Source organism: Misgurnus anguillicaudatus, chromosome 16 (genome assembly GCF_027580225.2).
Source record: "Misgurnus anguillicaudatus chromosome 16, ASM2758022v2, whole genome shotgun sequence".
NCBI classification, from domain to species: Eukaryota; Metazoa; Chordata; class Actinopteri; order Cypriniformes; family Cobitidae; genus Misgurnus; species Misgurnus anguillicaudatus.
Window position 1 is genome coordinate 12,088,457 of NC_073352.2, and position 26,430 is coordinate 12,114,886.

Sequence of the window (26,430 nt, forward strand, 5' to 3'; positions counted from 1 at the left end):
ATTGACACCCTGTTTTCTTGTGTCACAACCTGCAGGCATTCACAGTGGTTGCTGTTTTTAACTCCATGACCTTTGCCCTAAAGGTCACACCCATGGCAGTGCGCTCCTTATCGGAAGGCTCCGTAGCTGTGAAAAGATTTCAGGTCGCTAACATTTTACTTGAACCACAAGGTCATTTTAAAAGGGTAGTTCACCAAAACAGGGGAATTATGTCATTAGTTACTAACCAGATATGTTCTGTTTAAAGAAAGTCAAATATTTTTGACATGAGGGCAATATTTTTGTTTTTGGGTTAGCTGTTCTTTTAAAGTTCTGGTTAGTGTTCTTGGTACTTATGACTTCACTTTCACCCACAGAAACTCTTTATGATGGAGGAACGTGAGATGATCTCAATGAAAACAGAAAATCCTGATAATGTGGTGGAGTTTAAAGACGCCACACTAGCCTGGGAGAAGACCTGTAGCCCACAGGGTAAGACGAACCATACCCGGGTGAAAAGAGGAGGAGGTATGAAGAGGGTTCTGAGGAGGGAAAAGCTGAAATTGTACATCATCACAGAGGAGAACAAAGGACAGAGCGAGGAACCCAACGCAGAACATCTTCTCACCCATATGGAGCAGGAGAGCCCGCAGAGTACCATATCCTCCACCCAAAGCATGAGACCTCCTCTGCATAAAACCCTTCACCGCATTGACCTGTGTATCCGGAAGGTACTCCACCCCTCACAAGTCACGTTTACCATTCTGTGTACTCTCATACATTATATTCGATTTCACATAGTTTACTTACTGTAGCAGTTACGTGATGAAGACAATGTACGTTTTATGTGTTTTCATCTCTCATTATATTTTGACTGCAAAAAAGCATTTCCTCAATCAGCATGTTTTCCAGTCACGTTGTCCAAACTTCCTCATTCTTTAACGGCTTTACTAATTTGATATTATTTAAAGGCAGGGTCCATAATCTCTGAAATCCAATGTTGACACATCACCTAAACAAACACGCCCCTACCCCAATAGAATCTGGGCCTTCTTTTGATAGACCCGCCCCACACATACACAAACCAGGCAATGATGTCGTTAGTAGAGACGCACCTTACTGCCGTGTGTTTTTGTAGTCGGCCCGACTCATTTTTCGAAGCGTTTTTCAGAAATCGTGCACTCCCCCTTTAAGGATGTTAAGGTTTTTCACCAGAAATCAAATTATTATTTTTTAGTACTGAGTAATAACAAGGATACTGGATATAGCAAAATATGTCACTGTTATTACTATAGCCCTTTTCACAGAGAGATAATGGAAAATACACAGAAAATGCATCAGGGATTTGTCCCGGGAACATTTGATTTTGGTCACTCACACTGATTTTCCGGAATTTATGCGTGCATTCATGCACATGCCGTAAAGATCTCGTAAAGACACGTGACGTATTTACATTTTTGCCATTTGTATTTTTTTCTGATGTGTCTGAAGTTTGCTGATTATCTGTGATTACTCTCTCGGAGAAACCATTTTTGTTTATGATAAGATCATGAAGGAGTGCGCTGGTCCCTGATCTCTGCTTTAGTCCATTTCGCAGACATTTCTCGTCGTGATTTATAATCGGCATTTTAATCGCTCATTTCAAAGAGCTCAACCATAACTTCTTGTTGCGATGACACGCCTTATTACAGCACAACCCTTACGACATTGTTTCTGTCTTTTGTTTACAAAGGACGTTTTCCGTAAATGTTACGGCAATGTTACTAGATCCCCTTTACCGGAGCGATCCCAGAACATTTATGTTCACAGAAGGCTCTTTGCCAATTTTACTGAAATTTTCTGGCATCAAAGTTCTGTGCGAATGGGGTTTAAAAAGGGGGGCCACAACATGGCCGCTCTGGCTACTAATGTCCGGCCTTTCAGTTGAAAGAACCAATCATCAATTTATAAAGACTGATGACTCTCTGAGGGAGGGGCTCTGTACAGAGTCGTGTGAGGCACTTGCCAACCTGTGCACATGTGCAGTAGCTAAAACGACTTTGAATGAATTTGTTAGCACAATTTGAGCTTAAAGGGGCCATGTCACAAGATTTCCCCAGAGTACAAATGTGAAGTTTTAGCTCAAAATACCATCTAGATAATTTATTATTACATGTTAAAATTGACACTTTGTATGTGTGTGCAAAATGTGCCGTTTTGGGTGTGTCCTTTAAAATGCAAATGAGCTGATGAAATTCAAACACTGATCGCTATGATGGTGGTTTGTTGCAATTGAAACTCAATTGTGCTTTGAATTATTTTCTCTCACTTTCTTTCTCTCTGCACTAAATGGCAGTGCTGTGATTGGATAGTGCAGATTAAGGGGCGGAATTATTAAAATAAGATCTCCTTATGACATCATAAGGAGGGCCAAATTTCAACAACCTATTTTTTCACGTGCTTGTAGAGAATGGTTTACCAAAACTAAGTTACTGGGTTGATCTTTTTCACATTTTCTATGTTGATAGAAGAACTGGGGACCCAATCATAGCACTTAAACATGGAAAAAGTCAGATTTTCATGCCATGGCCCCTTTAAAAAATTAATGTTATGGTACAGTTGATGTTAGGTTTAATTATTGACCAGATAATGTTGTTTGTGATTTTAGCACATGATTTTAGATATTTCTGTTTTTTCCCATTCAAGTAGATAGGACTTTAGTCTTGCATGACTGAAATAACTACCTGGGGCATTGAAAAGATGGCCGCCTAGTGGTAGGATTTTGGTAATAATGATTAACAATATGTACTTACTATATGGTTTGGGTTGGGGTTAGAGTGAGTTGTATTTACTGTTATTACTATAGTTACAGAATTTTTTCTATGATAAAACACATTATTTAGAATATTACAATTATTATTAAACACATTTGATCTTATTAACAGAGCGTTTCATAACAAATATTAGCCTGTAAAATCTCTCTCTTTGACTTAATCTTTACTGGTTTGTACACACAGGGTTCACTGGTTGGTGTTTGTGGTGGAGTTGGAAGTGGGAAGAGCTCGCTGTTGTCTGCTCTTTTGGGACAGGTGAGAGGTCACGCCGACACAGCTTCTTTATGGCTCTTTCTTATGGACAGTTTCGTGTTACACTTAAATTGTTGCATGATTTGTTAACAATGTCATGTTAAAGAAATAGTGAAAAATCTTATATGAGTTTATCTGCTGAACACAAAAGAAGATATTTTAATAAATGATAGTAAGCACACAGTTGATGGCATACATTGACTTCCGTAGTAGGAGTGCATGGCCAGCGGGAGAGTCGGACATTTCCCTGTGGGCCGGTAGTGTTTTGAGGCTGCGAGCGCCGGTCTGATAATAGTTATATATTCCCGCTGGTCAAACTGTGCAGCCTCTTTGCTCAAAAGTATAGGCTATAAAAGTGCTCAACATGTTCAGCAGGTCCAACCAGGTCCAGGATTTTTAAAAATATAGGGGATCATTGAACGGCCCCTCCCCAAATGGCATAGCCTGTCGGCCTTTGATGTAAAAAGCCGCCAAATGCCAGTTTATTGCAGTAGCCTACATATGCGATCGGATCCATCAAGCAGATAGACTTTTTGATAGACTAGTAGTACGTGTGGATTAAGGATGTTTAAAATTTCTAGCCTGGTGGTCAGGACATGAATGGATCAAATCAGCAGATTTGCAAAGGTTTATTTATTTCCACATATATCATAAATAAAAATTAGAAGGGTAACTTTGCAGTATCACATTAAATATTTCCTACTATGTGATTTCCATATTATAGACAAGAGTATTCAACTGCATGGCAATAAATATCCTCACAACATTATTATTTCTCAAAAAAAAAGGAACTGTATTTTTACATTTATTCAAAGATGCACACATTATTCCCCATATGACGGCATTGAACGTCTCATATGGCAATAAATAACCACATATAACTTAAAATAACAGCATAATGAAATGAATAAACAGACAAGGAAGCAGGATTGGCATGTAAATTGTATTATTATTACTGAAAAAATATATTTCTGAAATAAACTCTGAGGTAAATGCACCAAACACGTCAAAATAAATAAGCAATAACATTATTAATAAAAAATATTATTATCTCTCAAAACTTTATATGACAAAATTATATTTAAAGGAAAAATTCTTACAGTTATTGAAAGATGCTCACATTGTTCCATATTACTCCCATTTATGAGCACGTTCATCTCTGGCCTTGCTCTGTTATGTAATAGCTGATTGACAGGTGCGCATATCCGTCTTTCAAATGGGTATCATTATCTATAGTTACTCATTTAGGTAAATTAGCCATGATTTAATAATTGTATCATTATTATAGATAAAATTAGTAGAGAATTATTATTATTAAAAAAAAAATTTACCATGGAGGGCCGGTGGTAAACGAAATTTCCCGGTCGATTTTTTGGTCCCACTCCGCCCCTGTGGAAGTCAATGGGTACCGTCAGCTGTGTGCTTACAATTGCTTATCTAACATACAGTTATAAACCAGTTGGTCATGTAAGCAGCGTAAAAACAGACATATATGTTGCCTTCTCTACAGATGACTCTGCTTGGAGGCTCAGTGGCTGTAAACGGAGACTTGGCATACGTTGCTCAACAGGCCTGGATCCTCAATGATTCCTTAAGAGAGAACATCCTGTTTGGAAAAGAATATATTGAGGAAAAGTATGGATTAACAAGTGACTAATGAATCTAGTTTGACCTATCAAATGTAATCATTTGTTTATCACCATCTACTGTACGTTCTCTCACTAGGTACAATGCTGTTCTGGACGCATGCTGTTTAGTTCCTGATATAGCTGAGCTACCATATGGCGACATGACCGAGGTATGACTGCTCAAAATACAATCTGTGACCTTGATCACATGCAAGATGCGCATTTGCTTGTCTGCGTTTCATATAACCTTGAACATGATAGTCGTGAATGTAATATTCCCTGGGTTTGGAATTGAATTATCTGCTGAGATAGGGGAGAAAGGTGCCAATCTCAGTGGCGGTCAACGGCAAAGAGTGAGTCTGGCCAGGGCGCTGTACAGCGAGAGATCTATTCTTCTCCTGGATGACCCGCTAAGTGCCGTGGACACCCGCGTGGGCTCCCGGTTATTTCACACCGCCATCCGCGGCGCTTCTAGGGGGAGGACTGTCATCTTTGTCACGCACCAATTGCAGGCAAGAGGTTTATGAATGCACATATAGTATAGTATTATTTTGCATTTGTAAGTATATGAAAACAATGTTATGTAACTTGTTAAATAATGATGTAATACACAAGCTATGACACTATACCTTTTATTTGTTCTACAGTATTTGCTGGACTGTGACGAGGTGGTGCTGATGAAGGATGGCCAGATAGCGGAGCACGGCACGCACGCCCAACTCATGGAGAAAGATCGAAACTACGGCAACCTGTTCAACAGCACACAGCAAGAGGTGTGATACGCCACCCACAGCAGCCACCCCCACTAGGGAAACATTAGGGTCACACACTCGCCAGAACATCCATTGCAAAATTCATGAGGCGGGTCGCAAACCTGCCGTGTTTGAAATGTTAATTCAAGCAGCGCTTTTGTAATTTAGAAGCGCATTGATCAATAAGACTTACAGCCGAGGGACCTTGTCACTGATTTCTGTATTAATGACTTAACGCCTGGGCCGCTGTGTCCACATAATGGCGGGTTGCTTTTTAACAGACCTCGCTCTGTTTCTTTCTCTCCATCTCTCAACTAGAACCTGGTGAGGAAGAACTTGAAAAACAAGGAGATGGCAGAAGACACAAGCAGCTTGCCGTCGCCTTACACTAATGTCACGGTCAAACCGTCTGCTGAGTGCAAAAAAGGAGGTGAGGGGGATTAGATTAATCCAGTGGCTCTCGACTGGTTTTGCTTCAAGATCCGGATTTTACATCAGGCGTCATGCGTTCACCCACGCAACACAGTAAAGGAATTATATGGTAGATAAAGTAGTAGGGCTAAATGGAGATAATTATTTATCGCGCTCGACAGGAAGGTAATTCAAAGGTGTTACGTTATTGCTCCAAATGAAAATATTCAATACGTAAAACTTTAAAGCAGATGTATTTTCTCTTCGCTCGTGTTTTATTCATTGCTGCCTGAAACTACCTGAGAGTACCAGGTTAATCTGTCAGGTGGACATCACAATTAATCCCCTTTCCCCCATTAATGAAAACAAATACATATTGTACAGAGTGCATAGCACAGTGTACTTTACAGAGTATTAAGGTACTTTTGGATTTGACTACTTGCATGCTACTTTTGCTTCGCTGTGTAGTGTAAAAAGTGAAAGTTGGATCTACTTTAAGAAAGTGGTAACACTGTATATATATTTATTTTATTTGTGTATGTTTTATCACTGTAAATTTAAATTAAACATTTAAAACACAAACATTTAAGCAAAGTGAGAAAGTAAAAAAGTTCAATTAAAAAAATTGTATATACAAGTCGTAACATTTTTTTAAGTTAATCCAACTTTCACTTTAAAAAATTGCAAAAAACTTAATTTTGGTGTTTGACCAAACAAATAAAAATACTGAATACATTTGACCGAACAATAAAGCCTTTGACGACGCGACTAACGCAGAGTGAGAGGTGCGCACGCTTCATAAATGCAGCAGCATTACAAGTTTCATTTATCATTTAAAATCATCCTGAACAATATGCTGCTTATGAGAAAGACATGGCGGCGATTATGATTCTGGGTACTCTGCTAAATCCACAAGCAGGCAGAGCCAGAGACTCCTCATAGATTAGAAAAGGAATGACGAAAAGCATCAGTAGTATGTAATAAAAACTTCCTAGAACCAGTCAAATGCTACAATGATAAACACGCTTATTTTAATAAATAATAAATAAAATTTTTATTAACAAAAGCATTTTGTTAGACATAAGCACTTTGTGGAGCGTTTTTTCCTCTGTCGTGCTCTTGTCAATCATTCGCCGTCTCCCACTCTCCCTCAGACCCTGACTGAGCAAGCACACGCGCGTCCACTGCTCAACATAAGTGCTGACTTCTGTTGCAAAAGCTAGAAGTACACTGTAAAAAAAATCCGTAGAAATTTGCAGCTGGGTTGCCAGTAACTTACCGTAGATTTAAATTTATGTTATTTACTGGCAACATTTGTTCAAAGTTAATGGCTCTCTAAGCGAATAATGTGCGACGTCACTTCCTGTTGATGTTTGAACTGTTTTCAAACAAAGGGAGCGTAGCTAACGCCTCCCCCTCCCTCTCCCGTCCGTGCTTTCATGAACACGCCCAACCCCCACCCCCAAATCCTTCTTGTCCTTTATTGGCTGGAACACTTTGTTATGTTTTGTTGTGCTAGGTTTGGCCACTATGTTGATATTGCCGTTTGTCGAGCCTGAGCTGTCTACAGAGATTGCCTTTTTTTACAGTTTGATCAACGGACAGGCAGCAAGCAGATAGTGAGAAGATGTTTGCTGTATGTAACAAAAAATGATTTATGGTCTAAAACGCGTCAATTCGCTTAGAGCGCCTTTAAATGAACATTAAACATTTACAAGTCTTTGTTTTTACAGAATAAAACTAAAAAAACAGCATCAAGCTAAACATTCTGGGAAGCAAAATCTGAAGCAAAAAACAGAAAAAGGTTGTGGATGATTTCTGGTTCCCAGAATGCTTTGCATGAGGCTGTTATTGTATAGTTTTATTCTGTAAAGATAATATTAATATTAAAGTTAATATTTAAAATTTATTTAACTTTGAACAAACTCTTGCCAGTAAATAACATAAATTTAAATCTACGGTAATTTACCGGCAACCCAGCTGCAATAACACTGTAATTTGAGCTGATCTCTGCACTAAATAGCAGTGGCGTGTTGGACAGTATAGATTAAGGAGCGGCATTATCTCCTTTCTGACATCACAAGGGGAGCTAAATTTCAATTTTTTCACATGTTACTAGATAGAAGCACTGAGTACCCTTTAACAAATCAGCTTTCCGATCAGAGAAGTGACGTGGTGTAAAAAGGCGACATATGTTAAAAAATGTTAAAAAATGTTCATTGTTAAATAATGTGAAATATATATATATATATATATATATATATATATATATATATATATATATATATATATATATAATATATATATATATATATATTAGTAAAAATTACATTTTGAAAATGTACCTTATGCAATGGTGATAAAATAATTAGGAACATTTAAGAAACATGTTCAGTTGTGTTTCATTTTATCCGGCTTCGGCAAAGAACTTTCCTGTCTGTGCATCCCTAGTATGTAGTATTTGCAATAAACAGATTATTTATTTAAAGTTGGCATGAAACGTAAGTTTAGATTGTTTTTGTTTTGTCTTGACGTATATCCAAGTGAAATTTCCTTCTGAAATAAGGAAAACTGTAGGGCGGGAATTAACTTCGTCCATCGGGAACTGAATAGAATGTTGGAAGTTGGCAGTTGCTTACAAAATTTGAGGACGATCAACTACAGCAAGTCCACAATAGCCCCGCCCTCGCATCTTAACTTGTGGCAGGAAGAGAAGCCATTTCTAGGGGCGTTGGAGGTTAACATTTTGAATTAAAGATTATGAAGGCACATGAATTTAAAAAAATAACGCACAGAAAAATCATTTATAAAAGCAATACAATATTCTATAAAATATAAGAATAGTCCATTTCAATTTTATAGTGTCTTTAAGTTCATTGTAAAAGAAAAAACTTATTTTTTACATACTGACATCCAATGTGAATACAATTATATTTATGCATCTGGTAGATGCAAGATGTTTATTTAATATTTACTGTGCATTTAGGCTTTAAATTTTATCAACCTGTCAGTGTTGACAAAAGTTAAATATAGCTACATTTGTAAAGAGAAATATGGATTTACATCTAAATACCTCCGAGATTGATCGTTTACCATTCCTTTTTTAAAGAAAAACTATATTTTGCTATCCTAACTATGCACATATACAGTACGATTAGTTAAGTTTTTTCCATTAAATCTGAGTATACCAGTGTTTATGTGAACACTGGTGAATGAGTCACAGTTTTATTATTTGATGTAACCCTCACAGCTCAGCTCATGCAGGCAGAGGAGAAAGGAACGGGAGCCGTGGCCTGGGACGTGTACAGTGCTTACATCAAGGCAGCCGGAGGGCCTCTGGCCTTCATTCTAGCCATCCTCCTCTTCCTCTTCACCACAGGCAGCATCGCCTTCAGCAATTGGTGGCTCAGTCACTGGATCAGGCAGGGCAGTGGGGTAAGGAAGATTTTGGAACTTTATACGACAAACCACCAGCCTGCGTCTGCGTTGGACGCTTAGCTGAAATGAACATCAATCCCGAAACTAATTAGAAGTGCCAGACTCCGCATGATTTACTCGGTGGGAAAATCACAGCAACAGATGCTGCAGTTAGCTCACGTTCTGTAAAATAATTGAGACTGGGACTCACGCACACAGTTCAGCTGGCATGTTGGGATCCTCTAGGGATTGATCACGTCGCCAAGGTGATGTTCCTTTGTCTCCGCAGAATTCCTCGCGGTTACAGGGGAACGAGACCGCAGAGACCGACAGCATGCGACTGAACCCGCACGTACAGTATTACTCCAGAGTGTACGCTCTGTCCATGGTGGGGGCGCTCTTCTTGAAGACCTTGCGAGGGCTGGTTTTCGTCAAGGTAATTTCTCTCTTGAGTTTGCACACAAGATTTCTCTGTTTCAGTGTCCTGTCTCTATTACACACACTTGAATTTTTTATCAAACAGTTCAGTCCTCGGGCGGATGCATTTCTTTTTCGCTCATGCATTATTCACCGCTGCTTGAATCTACCTGAGAGTACCAGGTTAATCTGTCAAGTGGGCATCACAATTAATCCCCTTTACCCACGGCAATAATGCCACTCTGGAATACCAATATATACAGGGTGAATAACATAGTGTACTTTTACAAAGTTTAAGATGTGTAATTTATAGAATATACAAAATATGCAAAACAAAGGCCACTGTTTCACATACTACAAAAAAGTGAGCAGCATGCAGTGTATACACATTTAAATCTATGCATCTGGTGCATAAAGATGTATTTTTAGTCAATTGCAGTGCATTCAGGCTATATATTTGATCAATACATGCATTGCCTCAGAAATGAATTCATGACCTTTGCTTTGCTAGGCTATAGGAAACAATATAGGAAAGTATACTGCACAGTATTCTAGGGCTGTCAAACAATTAAGATCAAGATAAGCAGTTGTGTTTGCATAATATATGTGTGTGTACTGTGTGTAATTATTATGTATAAATATATAAATATTTATTGTTATATAAGTACACAAACATTTATGTATATATTTAAAAAACATTATATATATGCATTACTTTGCAAAAGTCTTATGCTGCATTTACACCAACCGTGTTTGAGGCGTCAAAATCGTGTCGACCGCTCCTAGTTTGCCACTTGAACAGTTTGAATGCATTCGCGTGTCTAGAGCGAAGTAGAAGCGCGGAAAAAGCAAGCATTTGATGCGTGTCAGAGGCGAAATCCGCTTCTTGTGGAAGGGGCAAGTGCTATGCGGTTGTCTGTTTGCAAGATGACTGATGTTGATTGTGCATTTATCGAGAGAGTTACCGGTTTGTATTTGGTCACCTTACTATAGGGAGAAAATAAACGGCGCGGGTCGATAAACGTCACGTGACTCAAAAGTGAAATGTGTATTTACAACTTACAAGGTTGCCCGATATCCTCACTGACACTCTTCCAAGCAAGGTCCTTTTTATTCCTGTCTCTATAGAAATAAGAACTTGTGTTGTATAGCTCCGGGTGACTGCTTACGGACAATCCCTTACGAAAATTACTTTTACTACAGTTAAAACCAAAAAACCATGGTTAACATAGTAAAACCATGGTTACCACAAAATAACCATGGTTTTGACAATATAGTTTTGCTGATAGTAATCAATACACCAAAAAAACATGGTTACTACCAGTGTTGGGGAAAGTTACTTTTAAAAGTAATGCATTACAATATTAAGTTACTCCCAAAAAAAGTAACTAATTGCATTACTTAGTTACTTTTCATGGAAAGTAATGCTTACGTTACTTTTAGTTACTTTTGCGTTACTTTTTCTTGGCTAAAGCTTGATCTCTTTCAGGCCTTGCAGGTGTTTTTATGACTAAAAAGTTCTGCATTCAGAAATTGCATATTTCATCACAAAAATGTTTAGCTCTGGCCTGCCATCTCAGTTTCTGACTCAAACTGTTTCCACACAGGCACAGAGAGTGCATACGTTTAGTTTAATTCAGTACATATTTTTTAATCAAATTAATTAAACTAAAAAAGTAACTTGAGTTACCTTTTTGAAAAAGTAACTCAAATATTAATGTGTACATTTAAACAGTAATGCGTTACTTTACTTGTTACTTCAGAAAAGTAATATTATTACGTAACTAAAGTTACTTGTAATGCGTTACCCCCAACACTGGTTACTACACTTTTACCACAATAAAGCCATGGTTAATTTTCGTAAGGGATATCAAACGCTCCTTCATGTTGTATAAGTGACTCCGGGCGGGGCTGCCGCCACAGCAGCAAGCAGGCTGCTGATTGGTTAACGCGCCGCGAAATTTGCCAAAGTTCAAAATTTTATTTTTACAATTAATTTATTAAGATACAAAAAGAAAATAAATGAAATATGTACAAAAAAATTTAATTTTCATGAATAAATGTCTTCTTGCATCGTCTGTGTTTAGTGTGACCTCTCTTGGCACGAAACACATCTTGAGCGTTTTTGAGCAGAATGAAGTAAAAAGACAAATTTCTTTAAAATTTTAATTTTATTTAGGTTAAAGAGATCATGTAGTTTCCTGCTATTGCTCAAGTGGATGGGGAGTTTACCCTAAAGACTTGACACATAAGTTCACATTTTTATACAGTTTTTAATACACATTTTTTGTATTTTCTGGATGTATTCTATTAAAGAGACTGAGAAACAATTATATATGATCACTTTAACATTGCAAAAACAACAAATCTAATTTTGGCATGGTGGTCCACATTTTTATATAAATACATTTTTATTTATAAATGTATGTGTGTATTTAGATATATATGCATAATAATTACAGATAATTAGAGTACACACATAAATTACGCAAACACAAACTTTTATTTTGTATGTGATTAATCGCAATTAATCGTTTGACAGCCCTACAGTATTCAGGAAGATAATATCCTATACATAGTCTGGGTTTTATTTTCGTGATAGATATCTTGCATTGTTAATTGTTTGCTTTTTGTGTTTCCATCCTTTCTGCCTCTTAAGTAGTTTTTTTTTACGTTAATTGAAATTGCCTGTGGGCTAAATCCATTTATCTGTCCAGTGTCTTGACTCTTAGCTGTAAGGTTGTGTGTATATATGTCCCCTCGGGTCTCTATGGCCATTTCTCTATTAAGCAGACCCGACAGCACATTGCAGAGGTTATGTTTCTGTTTAATAGTGTGCCACTCATATTCGCTAATTTCTCGATGATGGCTAATCTCTTATTACCTCGAGCAAGGATTGAAGATTCAGAAAGTGTACGTATTCTGCAAGTGGAATTAATATTTCACTGAAACTATTAAATACAAATGAAATGCTCTTCCAAGATTGCTCCTATGTTTGAATGTTTTTAGGGTTATTATGTGCTGATGTTTCATTTGAATGCTATAGAGCATTAAAAAAAAGTGGGTTGCCAGTTTTACTGTTTCTCAAATGTAGCCTGGTATTGCTAAATGATCGGACTGTGTTTCTGATTGGTCAACACATTCTGAGATTGCTTTCAGTATAGTCGGCCTCAAGATGTTTAGGTAGATTTGAGATTTTTCCAGTGGGCCTAAACAATCTAAAACATCTTGGAAATTTGATCTTGTACATTTGCCAAGTCCGCCCGCTCCACAAAATCTATATTATGGCAGTTTAAATGTTAATTTTCATTTTGAACCCTAACTAAAGAAAGTTTATTTTGAGTTAATGAATTATCATCTCATTCATTAGCATTATTGTTGTGTGTAGGTCCATGCATTATTAACGCTGTTTGTAAATGTGTGGTATTCTTGCAGTGTACCATTCGGGCAGCCTCGGTTCTGCATGATAAACTATTTAAGTCCATACTTCTGAGCCCCATGCGCTTTTTTGACACGACACCCCTGGGACGCATTCTCAACCGATTCTCCAGAGACATGGACGAGGGTGAGATCTCAGTTCACAAATCCTTTCTGCTGCGTGATGACAGGGGCATCTCAAAGGTTTCATGTCTACCTCTCTTACACGCTCTGCCTCTTTTTTTTTTCTCTCGCCGTGCAGTTGACGTGCGTCTGGCCATGCAAGCCGAAATGCTCCTCCAGAATTTGACGTTGGTGCTGTTTTGTCTGGGTGTGGTGGGCACAGTGTTTCCATGGTTCCTGTTCTCTATCATTCCCTTGGCGGCGTTCCTCTTCATCATCAACAGAATCTCCAGGTTTGGTTTCCTAATGGATTTACAGTGCTTTTAGACTTTACAGTCAGAAGCTTATTCATAAATGCACATTTAAAGACACGGGAGAAGATCAAGCGCTGGTTTGTTTTCCTTTTTTCCTTATGGGCTCCTCTAAAGAAAAGCATGATTTATTGCTAAACATTATCCATAAGCACACTGATTTTATATGTGCACCTTATAGCAGTAATCAGCAGTGTTTTTGACGGCCTCACACTGTGCACAGTCCTGCATGCTGTAGTGCTGACATGTGACAGGCCTCATAAAGCCCCATATAAATCAGTTCAGACGCCAGAAATTACTGCAGCTCAACCAGTACGATCCCCTCAGTCATACAGTTATTGTCCCTACGTGGGTCTCCATCTCATAAGCCACTAACCTGTCACATCACAGGCTGATATGTGAGACGCACAACAAATAAGCAGATGAGATGAGCCAGAGCTTTGATCAAAACATAGCCCTGCATCACTGCTGTCTCTATGACTCTGTGACTTTATATTTCTCTCTGTGCATGTATATATTTGTTTGTATATATGTATGTATTTATATTGTATGTTTTATATATATAATATTTAATCTAGATTAATAATATGATTGTCATGAGGTAACTTGTGATTAATCGCAACTTTTTTAATACTCAGCATGGGCGTGGACAAATATGGATGCTTTATGCAATTGTTTGTGTATTATTAGTGAAAGAGTCAGAAAAAAAATCCAACAAACAAAACAAAATAGTGCTGCCTCAGGATTAGTCGCTACTAATCATTTGCAGAATAAAAGTTTTTGTTTACATTATATATGTGGGTGTACTGTGTATAATAATTATGTATAAACACACACACACATACACACATATGTATTTCTTAAAATTATAAAGTAATGTGTGTGTATTTATATATACATGATTATTATACACGGTACACACACATATATTATGTTAACAAAAACGTTTATTCTGCAAATGATTAGTCGCGCGACTAATCGTGAGGCAGCACTAAAACAAAATCAATGCATCCATAACTTAAAATCACCGGTAAAACTAATAGATTTAGCACACACAAAGTCAAAAACAATATCAATACATGTTTTTTTTTTTATTTTATTATTTGATTGACATTAAGACAGACAGCTTTAAGATTTACTGTAATGCAAGGATCTAATATAATGTTACACATCAGATATTTTCCCCAACAGTTAATCAAACATTCACTTAAGACATAACAGATTATATCTTTGTGAATTCTTGTCAAAACAGATATTTTTAAAACTGTAATTCTGTCTGTGTATGCATATATCAGGTCGCGCGCCTGTGTGCATGCTTCAGATGTGTCAATCAGCCTGAGATAGATCGTTTTTGATGCTTGTCGCTCTTAATAACTCTTTTAACATCAATCAGGTATTGAACTTTTTGAACAACGCATCACTTGTATTAGTTAAAGGTGCAGTGTGTAAATTTTAGTAGCATCTAGTGGTGAGGTTTCAAATTGCACCCAACGGCTCAGTCCACAGCTCATCCCTCACTTTAGAAATGCATAGAGAAGCTACGTTAGCCACCATAGGACAAACAAGTCATCGTCAGAGACAACTTGGTAAACAAAGTTTGTCTGTTAAGGGCTTCTGTAGAAACATGGCAGCACAAAATGGCGATTTCCATGTATGGGGACCTTCTGTGTATATAGATAAAAATGGCTCATTTTAAGGTAATAAAAACATTATGGGTTATTTTTGAAAGGTCTTTATACACCACTGAAAATATAGTTATGTATATTATATTGCATTTTTTGTCAAGGGATTCTTTTAAAAGTTACACACTGCACCTTTAAGCATTTAGGACGGTACACCTCTCAGAAAATGCACAAATAAAGATAATTTTAGTCGTTTGATGACTATTTATTGTATAAAGCTGCATCTCAATTTATCCAACAACGTGCTAGGCCTATAGGGTCAGAAATTGCGCATTGGGTTAATCACACATTCATAAAATGTGTGTCATTAAAATTAATTTACGTTAATGTGTTATTAACATAAAAATATGTATTTGTATATTTATTTATTTATTTACTTTTTCGATTGGTCTTTTACCTAAAGGGTTCTGATCCGTGAACTAAAGCGACTGGAAAATATCAGCCAATCCCCTTTCACCTCTCATATCACCAGCAGTCTGCAGGGATTGTCTACTGTCTATGCTTACGGCAGGGGCACAGACTTCATACAGAGGTAATATTCAGCAAATGCTCTCTATAACGTTTCACTGAACCACTGAAATCAGTTTGGTGACTTTTTTTTTTGGAAAAAAAAAATATTGCATTAAATGATAAAATTTTGAAATGTTAAATACACGTTTGAAAAATACTTTTTACAAAAGATGTTACATGTAAAAAATAAAATGATAGATATAGGCATTGTTTCTCATCTCACCATATCCACAGGTACAGAGTGATAATATACAATAAATCCGTTGGGTAGGATTTAAAAAACATTTAAAAACAGATGCATTTGTTTAAAAGCAAAGCATTTATTTACTTACCAGGCTACAGGTGAAGCAGCTTTTTGTGCCTTCTAACATCTCATAATCGGTCCTTATTTATGTCCAAGAGACTCAATAATAATCTTTTACATTTTAATCCTTTAATCTTTCATATTTAAAAGCGTTTTTGTGCTGCTGCGCATTCATGTATGTGATAAGCAAACCCGCGTTGTCGTCCCGTTTATAGGCGCATATTTCTAACGCGCTCTTTAAATAACAAAAAAAAACATATTGCGCCATTGACTTTAGACTTCAGAGCAGGTTTTAATTGGTCAATGGCGTAGTCTATTTTAGTTGCCTGAAAATAGCAATGCACCAACAAACGTGCCTGAACACACCTCGTTTTCAGACCAGAACGCCCATGGGTGCAAAATTGGGCGCAAAAGCATTTACTATTTAAACAACGTGGCGCTAAACGTGAATTTTGAATTCGATCTCAAAATCCAGTTTCAGTTTTGATCTGGATCAAATCGTCAGTTTGTGTTGTTCAAGACATTTTAGTAAGATTTGGATACGTTTGATGCAAAAGAACAAATCCTGACTTTTACTAAATATTATTTCCTTTTCCATCAGGTATCAAACCCTGCTTGACACAAACCAAGCATGTCACTATCTATTCAGCTGTGGCATGCGTTGGCTGGCTGTCCGTCTGGACCTTATCAGCATTTCTCTCATCACAACCGTAGCCCTCCTCATTGTCTTAATGCACGGCCACATTCCACCTGCATACGCCGGCCTCGCCATCTCTTACGCCGTACAGGTGCTTACAAACTACAAAGCCTTAGGTTACGAGTTTTGTGCAAATCTTTAACCCTGAGAATGAGCGATAGTGAAGCTTAACCAGCACTAAACTGTCTCTTTCTCCTGTCATATCTAGTTGACCGGCCTGTTTCAGTTCACCGTGAGACTCCTGCCTGAAACCGAAGCTCGTTTTACATCAGTGGAGCGGATCAATCATTACATAAAGGTAAAGCATCGGTCGACACACGTGCTTTAGATGTCAGCTGCAAAAAGAAAGGGACAGACCATTTGTTATTCAATTGACCCAGCACGCAAAAGGACATCAGCTTTTAACTTTGCACAGGCCACTGAGCCCAGCGGTCTGCATGCTGCATAGCGAGTCTGTTACATCCCGCTTGGCAGGATTCAGATAGAACAAATTTATTGGCAGACCGAACATCGTAGCGTTTGACACAGATTTTTTCAAAAGGCATGGCTGTCGAGTGGCAGAAATCTTCTTAGAGAGCCAATGATAGTCTTCGTGATAGGGACATCTACTGAGGTACTCCTTATCCCATTTGTTTATTTAGAATCTAGAAGGAGAAGGTCCTCGCCAAGTTGCTGGTGCCTCGTCTGAGACATCCCGTTGGCCACAGGAAGGACGAATAACATTCCAGAATGTGGAAATGAAGTATCGGGATGATCTTCCTTTGGTTTTGAAGAATCTCTCCTTTTGCATTCACCCAGAGGAGACGGTGGGAATAGTTGGCAGAACGGGGTCAGGTACGCCTGTCCACTTCCTGTTTTATCCTTTCTGATGTTTTAGACGTGTTTGTCTCTACTGCAAGTCATATTATCGGTGGATGAAATAGGTTGTGACACTGGTTGGTTGCTTCTTCAGGGAAATCTTCATTGGGCGTTGCACTCTTCAGACTAGTGGAGCTTAGCGGTGGATCAATCATCATTGACGGTGTCAACATCGCTCACATTGGGCTGGAGGATTTGAGAAGCAAGCTGTCAGTCATCCCCCAAGAGCCAGTTCTTTTTATTGGTACTGTCAGGTATGGTCAACATCACTTTCACCTGATCATCATGTGCACTGAAGTCTTTACAGTCAAGATGATTTAATGTGCTTCATTTATTGCATTTGCAATATCGGATATTTAAACAAGATATTTAATGTGAGAAAACTGTAGGGCGGAGCTTGTTTTTATTTGTGGAAAATAGATTGTGGCATTGGAGCAAGGGAGGGGTTAAAATGAAGAGGAATCGGTAATGTCAGCCGAAACGGAAAGTCGTTGAAAGTTGAAGCTGAAAGGTGGAAGTTATTGCTTTCTGATAAAAGACAAGCGTGTTTTGGTGAGGTCCCTAAAGTAAATGTTATCTTAAACTCGTTGGTCTGCAGGCACAATCTTGGCTTCTTGAAAACAGAAATGTTTAAATCAATAAAATCAATAATGAAAGCCCAACTTTAAGGTTATTAAACTTTAAACATAATGAAACAAGGCCAGAATTTGCACAAACTATTATAATACAGGTCAAAATATAAAAAGGCCACTTTGGCAACAAACTGACCTATACAGCAAAAATATATTTTAAACATATTTTAAAATATACTAAAAAAAAGGCCAAAAAATATATTTGCTAAAATATATTTACAAAAATATATTTTTCACCCATATATTTTTTTGTATATTTTAAAATATATTTTGCCATATGGGACATTAGGGGTCAGTTTCCCAGACAGGGTTTAGATTAATCCAGGACTAGGCCTTAGTATATTGAGACATAAATGTAAATAATTGGTGATGGGCAAAGATTAATCGCGATTAATCACATACAAAATAAAAGTGCATTTTTGCATAATATATATGTCTGTTTGGTGTGTATTAATCATGTATATTTAAACACAGACACATAGATAAATACATTTCAGAACATTTTTATTTATGTATCCATTTTTTGTTTATATAGAATATAGAATATATAAAAATATAATTAAATATATATATATACACATTTAAATGTATTTTTAAATATATACATAATAATAACACACAGCACACACTTAAATCTTATGCAAAAAAAAAATTTGTATGTGATTATTTGCTATTAATCTTTGCCCAGCACTAAAATATGTACAAACCATGGTTGTCCGAAGCAAAAAAAACTGGGTGAGTCCAAAGCATTTACTGGAGTAGATGCCATTTTCTTGTATTCTGGTTCCTTTTAATTAAATAATTGCTTTAAGAACTTTAAAGGTACAGTGTGTAAATTTTAGCGGCATCTAGTGGTGAGGTTGCGAATTGCAACCAATGGCTCAGTTCCCTCGCTTTGAAACGCATAGAGAAGCTACAGTAGCCACCACCGGACAAACATGTAATCTTCGGAGACATCTTAGTAAAAGAGTTTGTCCGTTAAGGGCTTCTGTAGAAACATGGTGGCACAAAATGGCGACTTCCATGTAAGGGGACCCTCGGTATGTAGATAAAAACGTCTCACTCTTAGGTAATAAAAACATAACGGTTCATTATGAAAGGTCTATTTACACCCCTGATAATATAGTTTTGTATATTATTTTGCATTTCTGTCAAGAGATCCTTCTAAAAATTACACACTGCACCTTTAAAGGCTATGCTTACCTTGTTGTGTCGTGGGAGTACAGTTGGCGAAAATAGTGAAAACACGAAATGGAGTTTAAATTTTATGGACTCTAAGGGGCGGTTTCCCGGACAGGGATTAGACTAGTCCTAGACTAAAATTAATGTAAGAGATGTCCAAACTGAAAAAAACTTGCACTGACATATCTTAAAATACATCAGTGCCCTTTGATTTGCCATAAAATGCACACCAGTAATGTTTTTAGTAAGGCATGTTTGTTAAACTAGTTATATTTCATAATTAAACTAAAGGCCTAGTCCTGGCTTAAAATAATCCCTGTCCAGGAAACCACCCCTAAATGAGTCAATTGGAATTTTATTTAATAGGGCATTTCTGTAGTGGAATGGATTAGACTGACATGCATTTTAGTCTGGGACTAGACTTAAGCTCGGGAAACTGACACTAAAATAGCCTAATGTCACATAAAATAATTTACATATCATGTCCTTAAGCTTTTATTTGTCGTAAGGTGATAGCTACAATAGAAAATAAGTTTCGTTTTTTTTACTTATTTGTTCCAAATGGGTCCTCCTTTAAAGTCATTCTGTCACCAATAGGTCAAATCTGGATCCCTGGGATCAATATACAGATGCACAGATCTGGGAAGCACTAGAGAAAACGCATATTAAGGATATGGTGAGTAAAGGCAAATGCCTGGTCTGTCATTTCAGTAGATGCTAGAATGCACTTTTCAAATGCAAATTTTTGTTTTTCGTTTTAGGTAAGCCAGTTGCCTAATTCACTGCATTCAGAGGTTACAGATAATGGAGAGAACTTCTCTGTGGGAGAGAGACAGCTACTGTGTGTGGCCAGAGCACTTCTCAGACACAGCAAGGTCTGTTGGCTCATAAAGATTTTTTTAAAGCAAATGGTTTATTAATGAAGTAAAAAGATCTAAATAAAGGATATTGTTTGGGTTTTGTTGTGAACAGTTGAACACTTTAGATCTCTGTTGAATCTCAGACTTTTAAAGTATGGTACAACATTGCCACCACATGGCTGATATTAAATTAACCTTTACTCTATCTTGGTAACAGAGTTTGACAGTAAAAGAATTGACACTGAATAATTCAGACAACAGGAAATCATGATTAATTTCGGCTATTCAAGACACTTTTTACAGAAAATGTTGTATTGTTATACCCTTTACCAAATTATTAAAGGGACACTCCACTTTTTTGAAAATATGCTCATTTTACAGCTCCCCTAGAGTTAAACATTTGATTTTTACAGTTTTGGAATCCATTCAGCCGATCTCAGCGTCTCGCAACTTTAAATTTTCCGTCGTCTTAGTACACGATGTAACTACAGAAGAGTCAAGTTTTAAATAGGAAAAATATTGATACTCTTTGGTTATTTTTGAGCGGGATGCTAATGGTCTAATCAATTTTAATGGATTGTGCTAAGATATGCTAAAAGTGGTACCGCCACACCCGAAGATCGGCTGAACGGATTCAAAAATGGTAAAAAGTCCTGTTTTCGTGTCTGTACCTTTAAATGCAAATGGGCTCCTCACTCCCTTACCAACAGACAGCAAACACTTTCAGTTAAAAATAGATCTGATTCATGTGAATACAGTCTGATATAGTATCTTAGCGCTACAATGTGCTAACAAACGCATTTAGATGGGGCTTTATCAGTGTGATGTCACATTAACAAGAGAATCAATACAGCATGTTTAATAAGACTGCTTTGGTTTTATGGGAAAAGAAGTAGAGGGTGTATTTTGTTTCATTGTAGAGTTGTTGTGTTCACACACTGCCAACACACATTTATGTCCAAACAACTTCTAATAGTGGATTATACATAATAGGCAGGGTGCGATTTGCCAGGGGGGATGCGTGGGATTTCCCCCTTTCTGGTCAATGTATCCCTGCCTCTGCTTAATTATTTTCATCCCCGGTGGGGATAAATTTATCCCCCCCTCAAAGTGATCAGTGCTACTACACTAGTGGCGAGACGGATCACAAAACTTATCACGGATCCGTGGTTTGATTAAAGTCAATTTTGTTTTAAAATGCGCTACTTTGGCTGGCTCTGATGATACAGCTGCCGCGCAGCATCTCTGTATTCACCACTCTGCAGACTTGCTCATTGTCCCGCCCACGGCGCTATCTGATTGGTTACACCTCACGAGTAATAGCCTATCAACACTTGGAGATGGTTATGGAGCTGTGTGTCGAAACGATGAAATGCAGCATATTTAGCCGCATATTAATAAAGCGGGAATAAACATAACAATCTGATTATCTGTTTATGATGACAAGCAGAGTTGGTGTCCCAGTCACACCACTGAGAATGGCCGAAGTTACACATGATACATGCCGATGAGGCGTTTAGCGAGGCGCGGGCGCGTCCAGTTTGCGCAAATGAGGCTAAGTGACTAACACATAATGCATCTGATTTCTCTATCATTTCACTGTAGCTCAGCATCGCGGTGTAAAGTTGATGTTATTACACTGTTAGAAATTACCAGCATTTTACAATCATTAACAGTGTTATTTTACCATAACTTGTTGTAATTAAGTTTCCCTGTAATATCCCAATGAATACCTGTGAAAACTATAGTATCCTTGGATTTTACAGCATTTAACTCTTATTTTACAGTAAAATCTTGCAATCTAAAACCTGCTGTTATATCACAAAAAGGTCTGTAATATCACAGCAACACAGTAAAAAAATTAAGGATTTCACAGCATTAAACTGTATTATTACAGTGAAATATTGTATTGAAATATGCCCTGGGAAGTCACATGACATAACCGAACTGTTTTGAACCATAGACTGTATAAAAACATGGACGTAGTCTGACTTATTAAAATAAATATGGCACGTTGATGTAGATGAACCCAGCTAATAGAAAAAAGTTCTAAGAACGTTCCCTGGAAGTTCCCAAGGTTCCCAAAAACGTTTTGCCAACGTAAAAAGTGTCCAGTTTTCTTGACGTTCTAAGAACATTTTTGTGTTGTCTGAACGTTAGAGGAATGTTACATTTTACCATTTTTAAACGTTATGACAATGTCATGTTTTAATGTTCACACAATGTTTAAAACAACAACTGTTTATTATATTGAATTGTTTGATTGTTATGTAAATGATAGAGAAACATTGCATTTTATTATTTTATAAAACATGAATGTTCAGTAAATATATTGCTGTAACACAATTCACTTATTAGGTTTAGATGTTGATATTTTGTTTCATTTTAAGTCACCATTTTTGTGATTAGTGGTTGTTTTAGTTGGACTCTTGACCCTTGTCTCTTTGCTTGCTAGTTTTTTTCCTGGTTGTGTTAACTTTGTGTTAACACACCACACCACATTTGTTATGAACATTAACGTAAAGTTAATATTGTAATTCTGGTGGTTGGTACATAATGGTAAAAAATCATCACCTAATTCATTTACTAATCAAACGTTTCTTTTCACAATAAATTATTGTCAACATGTACTTTCACAGTACACACTGTAATAGTACATGGCCTTGTTGTAATGATGAACAGCAAAAGATTGTAATTCCCCAGTAATGTATTGTAATACAGTAATTGCTTTGCCATTGAAGCGGTGAAGTTACAGTATACAGTTGTGCTTTTACATCAATGCATTGTAATATCACAGATATAACATCACAGTAAATTGCTGTCAGTATTTTCACAGTATATTTCTGTAATCCTTGCTGTGAAAGTCATGCAAAATTTATCCATTTATTTACTGTGAATTCACAACGAAACATTTTGCAGTGTACTTTAAAAGCAGCATTAAAACAGTTTCTACTGTAATGGTTTAACTTTGCAATCAATACATTGTTCATATTTATGTTTAAGTTGACACTACGTTGTGCCATATAGTTTTGCCATTCAAGATTTAATTCTTGCGTGTTTTTTCGTTGTGCATGATCACAGTTCATATGTGTGGGGAAAGATAAGCTATTAGAGTAAAAATATTGCGTTAGGCTGCTTCATAAGTTAATAAGAACAAAGATTTTACAATTCTTGCAAATGCAGTGATGAGTTCATGTTCTCATGATTTATTTTTATGAATTAAAATGTTTTGAAATGTGCTGTGGACAGAGACGCATTATGTCAAGAATTATAAAAAACCGTCAATAAGCTCATAATTTGTGCTAAAATAGTATAAATGTTTAGTTTTAAAACCATTTTGAAAAGCTGGTTATATTTTTATGTTTCTGCACAAGTTCAGCAGACAGTGAAGTTCGGGTTTGTTCCGATCAGAGCTCGTGAGCGGAGAGCGCATTTCTGAATATTAGAAATATTTTAATTAGAAATATATAAAACATAATAATAATAATATTATAATGGATTTTTGTTAGGTCGGACAATGATTACCAAATTTCTCTCTCATATTGCTCTTCATAACCACTGAAAACAGTCAAAAAAGTTAAAACTAGTGGTGGGTACAAAATGACTCATGACGAAATATGGTGGGTACCCACCATCGCCAAAATCGACGCCTATGAAAACATCCCCCCCTCTGTTTTTTTCACAAATCGCACCCTGATAATAGGTGCTCTTTAAAGGGGACATATAATGAAAATCTGACTTTTTCCATGTTTAAGTGCTATTATTGGATCCCCAGTGCTTCTACTAACCTAGAAAATGTGAAAAAGATCCACCCAGTAACTTAGTTTTGGTAAACCATTCACTGCAAGCATGTGAAAAATAGGTCATTGAAATTTTTTTCCCATTGTGATGTCAGAAGGGGATAATACCCCCTCTTAATCTGCACTATCCAACCACGACACTGCAGAGATCAGCTCATTTGCATTTAACAGGACACACCCAAAACAGCTCACACCTACAAAGTGTCAAAGTTAACATGCTATAATAAATTATCTATGAGGTATTTTGAGCTAGAACTTTATTTTTACGTACTCTGGGGACACCAAAGATTTATTTTACATCTTAAAAAAGTCTTGTGAAATGTGCCCATTAACAAACCAGCCAATAAATGAGTTTTGACTATCACAGACTTGTTCTGTATGTAACATGTGGATGTCTCTTTTAGATCTTGCTCTTAGATGAGGCAACAGCTGCCATTGACACAGAGACAGATCGTCTCATACAGGACACTATTCGAACCGCATTCAGTGGCTGCACTACTCTGATCATTGCCCATCGTCTCAACACTGTGCTCAACTGTTCCAGGATCATGGTTCTGGATCAGGGTCAGGTCAGTCTCCACGATCCATGATGATTTTATGAGGAGACGTTGCTAAAATATCATTCCTGTCAAACACCCTATCAATCATCTTAGCCATAATTCTTTCCATGCAATCATCAGCATTTAGTCAATTATTTTACAGTACCAGGGCCAAAGGAGGGGGTTTATCCAAAAACATGTTCTGCTTGGAAAAATCACACAAATCTTATAGCAACAACTGAATATTTGAATCAATGTCTTGTCTTCTTTAAAACAGATTTTGGAGTTTGACACCCCTTCAAAGTTGCTGGCCAATGAGAACTCTCATTTTCATGCCATGATGGCGGCAGCTGAAGAAACCTCAGTCTCCCCAAAGAACTAGCATGCACTGACACTAATGGAGACAAGATGATCCTCTAACCTGCTGAGAATATATCCAAGTTACAAAGTAAAGATTGAAGCTGCTAACTGCACACTGAGATGTTTGTTGTTTTTTAATATATTGATAATGTTCGAGTTAACACAAAGAGTTTGAGTTTATATATGGGAGGGGAGTCTTCCAGTGGGAACATTCACATTAATGGCACTTTATTTCCATTCTGAACTGAATGAATCTTGCCTGTGACAGGAGTGTTGTGACTCCTGATGTTTGTACTGAACCAGTGTTGAAGAGTGTATTTCTCATCTTCTACCTATCTATTTGGTAGAAGTAAATTTTGCACACCGATATGCAATTTGTTTGTTTTTTCTGGCTATGTTATGGCATGTAAGATATGTGTTGACCATAAGGTACGTTGCCTTATATGTATCGAAAGTTCTCAAGACACCTAACCAAAGATGATATATATTTAAATTACAATATCAGTCATTCCAGACACGTCAGCAAAAAAACTAAGTGTTTATTAGTTTGTTTATTTGTTTGTTGCTTTTAACATTTACTGTATACGTTTTGTGCCTCTTCTGTTATATGTTTGACAGAGTTTAGTACATTTTTGTGCAATTAGTGTTTTAGTGAAGAAAATGTGCAATGTGAATTGTGATAATTCAAGAGTGCTATTTTTACAATCAAAGTTTATATTTTTTGTGTACTTTGACATGTTCAACAGATGTTTTCTTAATGTTTAGAATAATTTTATTCTGAAAATGTAAATGTGCTCAGCAGGCAATATTCTCTTAAGATTCATGAGATCTAAAGAGACTTTAAGCTATGTTTCTGTTAAGGTACCTGAGGTTTAGGTACCTGAATTATGCAATATTTTGGTTTTATAAGCCTTTTGGGAATTCATATATTCTTTTGTACATGCCATACCCTTCAGTATCTTTTCTGATTATTTAGAAAATATCAAGATGAAGATAAATCAGTTTTCAAGATTAGGTATTGTGTTGCCTTGTTAATTAATATTAAGAGATTATTATTCACAGTTTTTTCATGAACACTTGTTTTGTGTGTGTTTTTTTTTTTAAATAAAAATCCTTTATTGGTTAAAATAAAGTATATTTATGCTTATATCTGCTTCTTGTTATTTGTTTCTTTACAACGTGACTTGTGTGTGAGAAAACAATTTATTAATATTAATTTTAATTGTATTAATATTATAATCATATAAATAAGAGAAAAAGTAGTAAAATGATAACAGACTAACTTTGATAATATCATGCCTAAATATTTTCTTTATTTTACATAACGAAATATAATTTTTGCATTTTAATGGTTTAAGGACTTTTATTATCTTAAATAGACACGAAAACCTTTAGTGCGTTGTCTGATATAATCATTAAAAGATATACAAACGATACAATATTAAATGTTTACTAGCTTAACCTGATGGAATATAATAATATCCTC

General features: G+C 36.7%; 1 protein-coding gene and 1 long non-coding RNA gene across 2 annotated transcripts in view; both read left to right on the plus strand.

The window, feature by feature from the left end:
* The window catches only part of LOC129421961 (ATP-binding cassette sub-family C member 5), a 45,863-nt gene extending 19,820 nt beyond the window's left edge, over positions 1 to 26,043 (plus strand). Inside the window, exons 9-29 of the mRNA XM_055177596.2 lie at positions 36 to 143; positions 357 to 710; positions 2,976 to 3,047; positions 4,555 to 4,679; positions 4,770 to 4,842; positions 4,981 to 5,184; positions 5,320 to 5,445; positions 5,743 to 5,854; positions 9,086 to 9,270; positions 9,542 to 9,688; positions 13,105 to 13,234; positions 13,349 to 13,502; positions 15,606 to 15,734; positions 16,618 to 16,804; positions 16,922 to 17,011; positions 17,355 to 17,547; positions 17,666 to 17,825; positions 19,983 to 20,061; positions 20,147 to 20,260; positions 24,450 to 24,614; positions 24,862 to 26,043. Of these exons, the coding sequence (XP_055033571.2) occupies positions 36 to 143; positions 357 to 710; positions 2,976 to 3,047; positions 4,555 to 4,679; positions 4,770 to 4,842; positions 4,981 to 5,184; positions 5,320 to 5,445; positions 5,743 to 5,854; positions 9,086 to 9,270; positions 9,542 to 9,688; positions 13,105 to 13,234; positions 13,349 to 13,502; positions 15,606 to 15,734; positions 16,618 to 16,804; positions 16,922 to 17,011; positions 17,355 to 17,547; positions 17,666 to 17,825; positions 19,983 to 20,061; positions 20,147 to 20,260; positions 24,450 to 24,614; positions 24,862 to 24,966 (3,012 nt within the window). The 3' untranslated portion in view covers positions 24,967 to 26,043. The remainder of the gene's footprint in view (positions 1 to 35; positions 144 to 356; positions 711 to 2,975; positions 3,048 to 4,554; positions 4,680 to 4,769; positions 4,843 to 4,980; positions 5,185 to 5,319; positions 5,446 to 5,742; positions 5,855 to 9,085; positions 9,271 to 9,541; positions 9,689 to 13,104; positions 13,235 to 13,348; positions 13,503 to 15,605; positions 15,735 to 16,617; positions 16,805 to 16,921; positions 17,012 to 17,354; positions 17,548 to 17,665; positions 17,826 to 19,982; positions 20,062 to 20,146; positions 20,261 to 24,449; positions 24,615 to 24,861) is intronic.
* LOC141350036 (uncharacterized) lies at positions 20,267 to 24,309 on the plus strand. Its single transcript, XR_012357932.1, has 2 exons — positions 20,267 to 21,238; positions 23,949 to 24,309. It is a non-coding gene; the product is annotated as an uncharacterized lncRNA (long non-coding RNA).
* Positions 26,044 to 26,430: the final 387 nt, after the last annotated feature.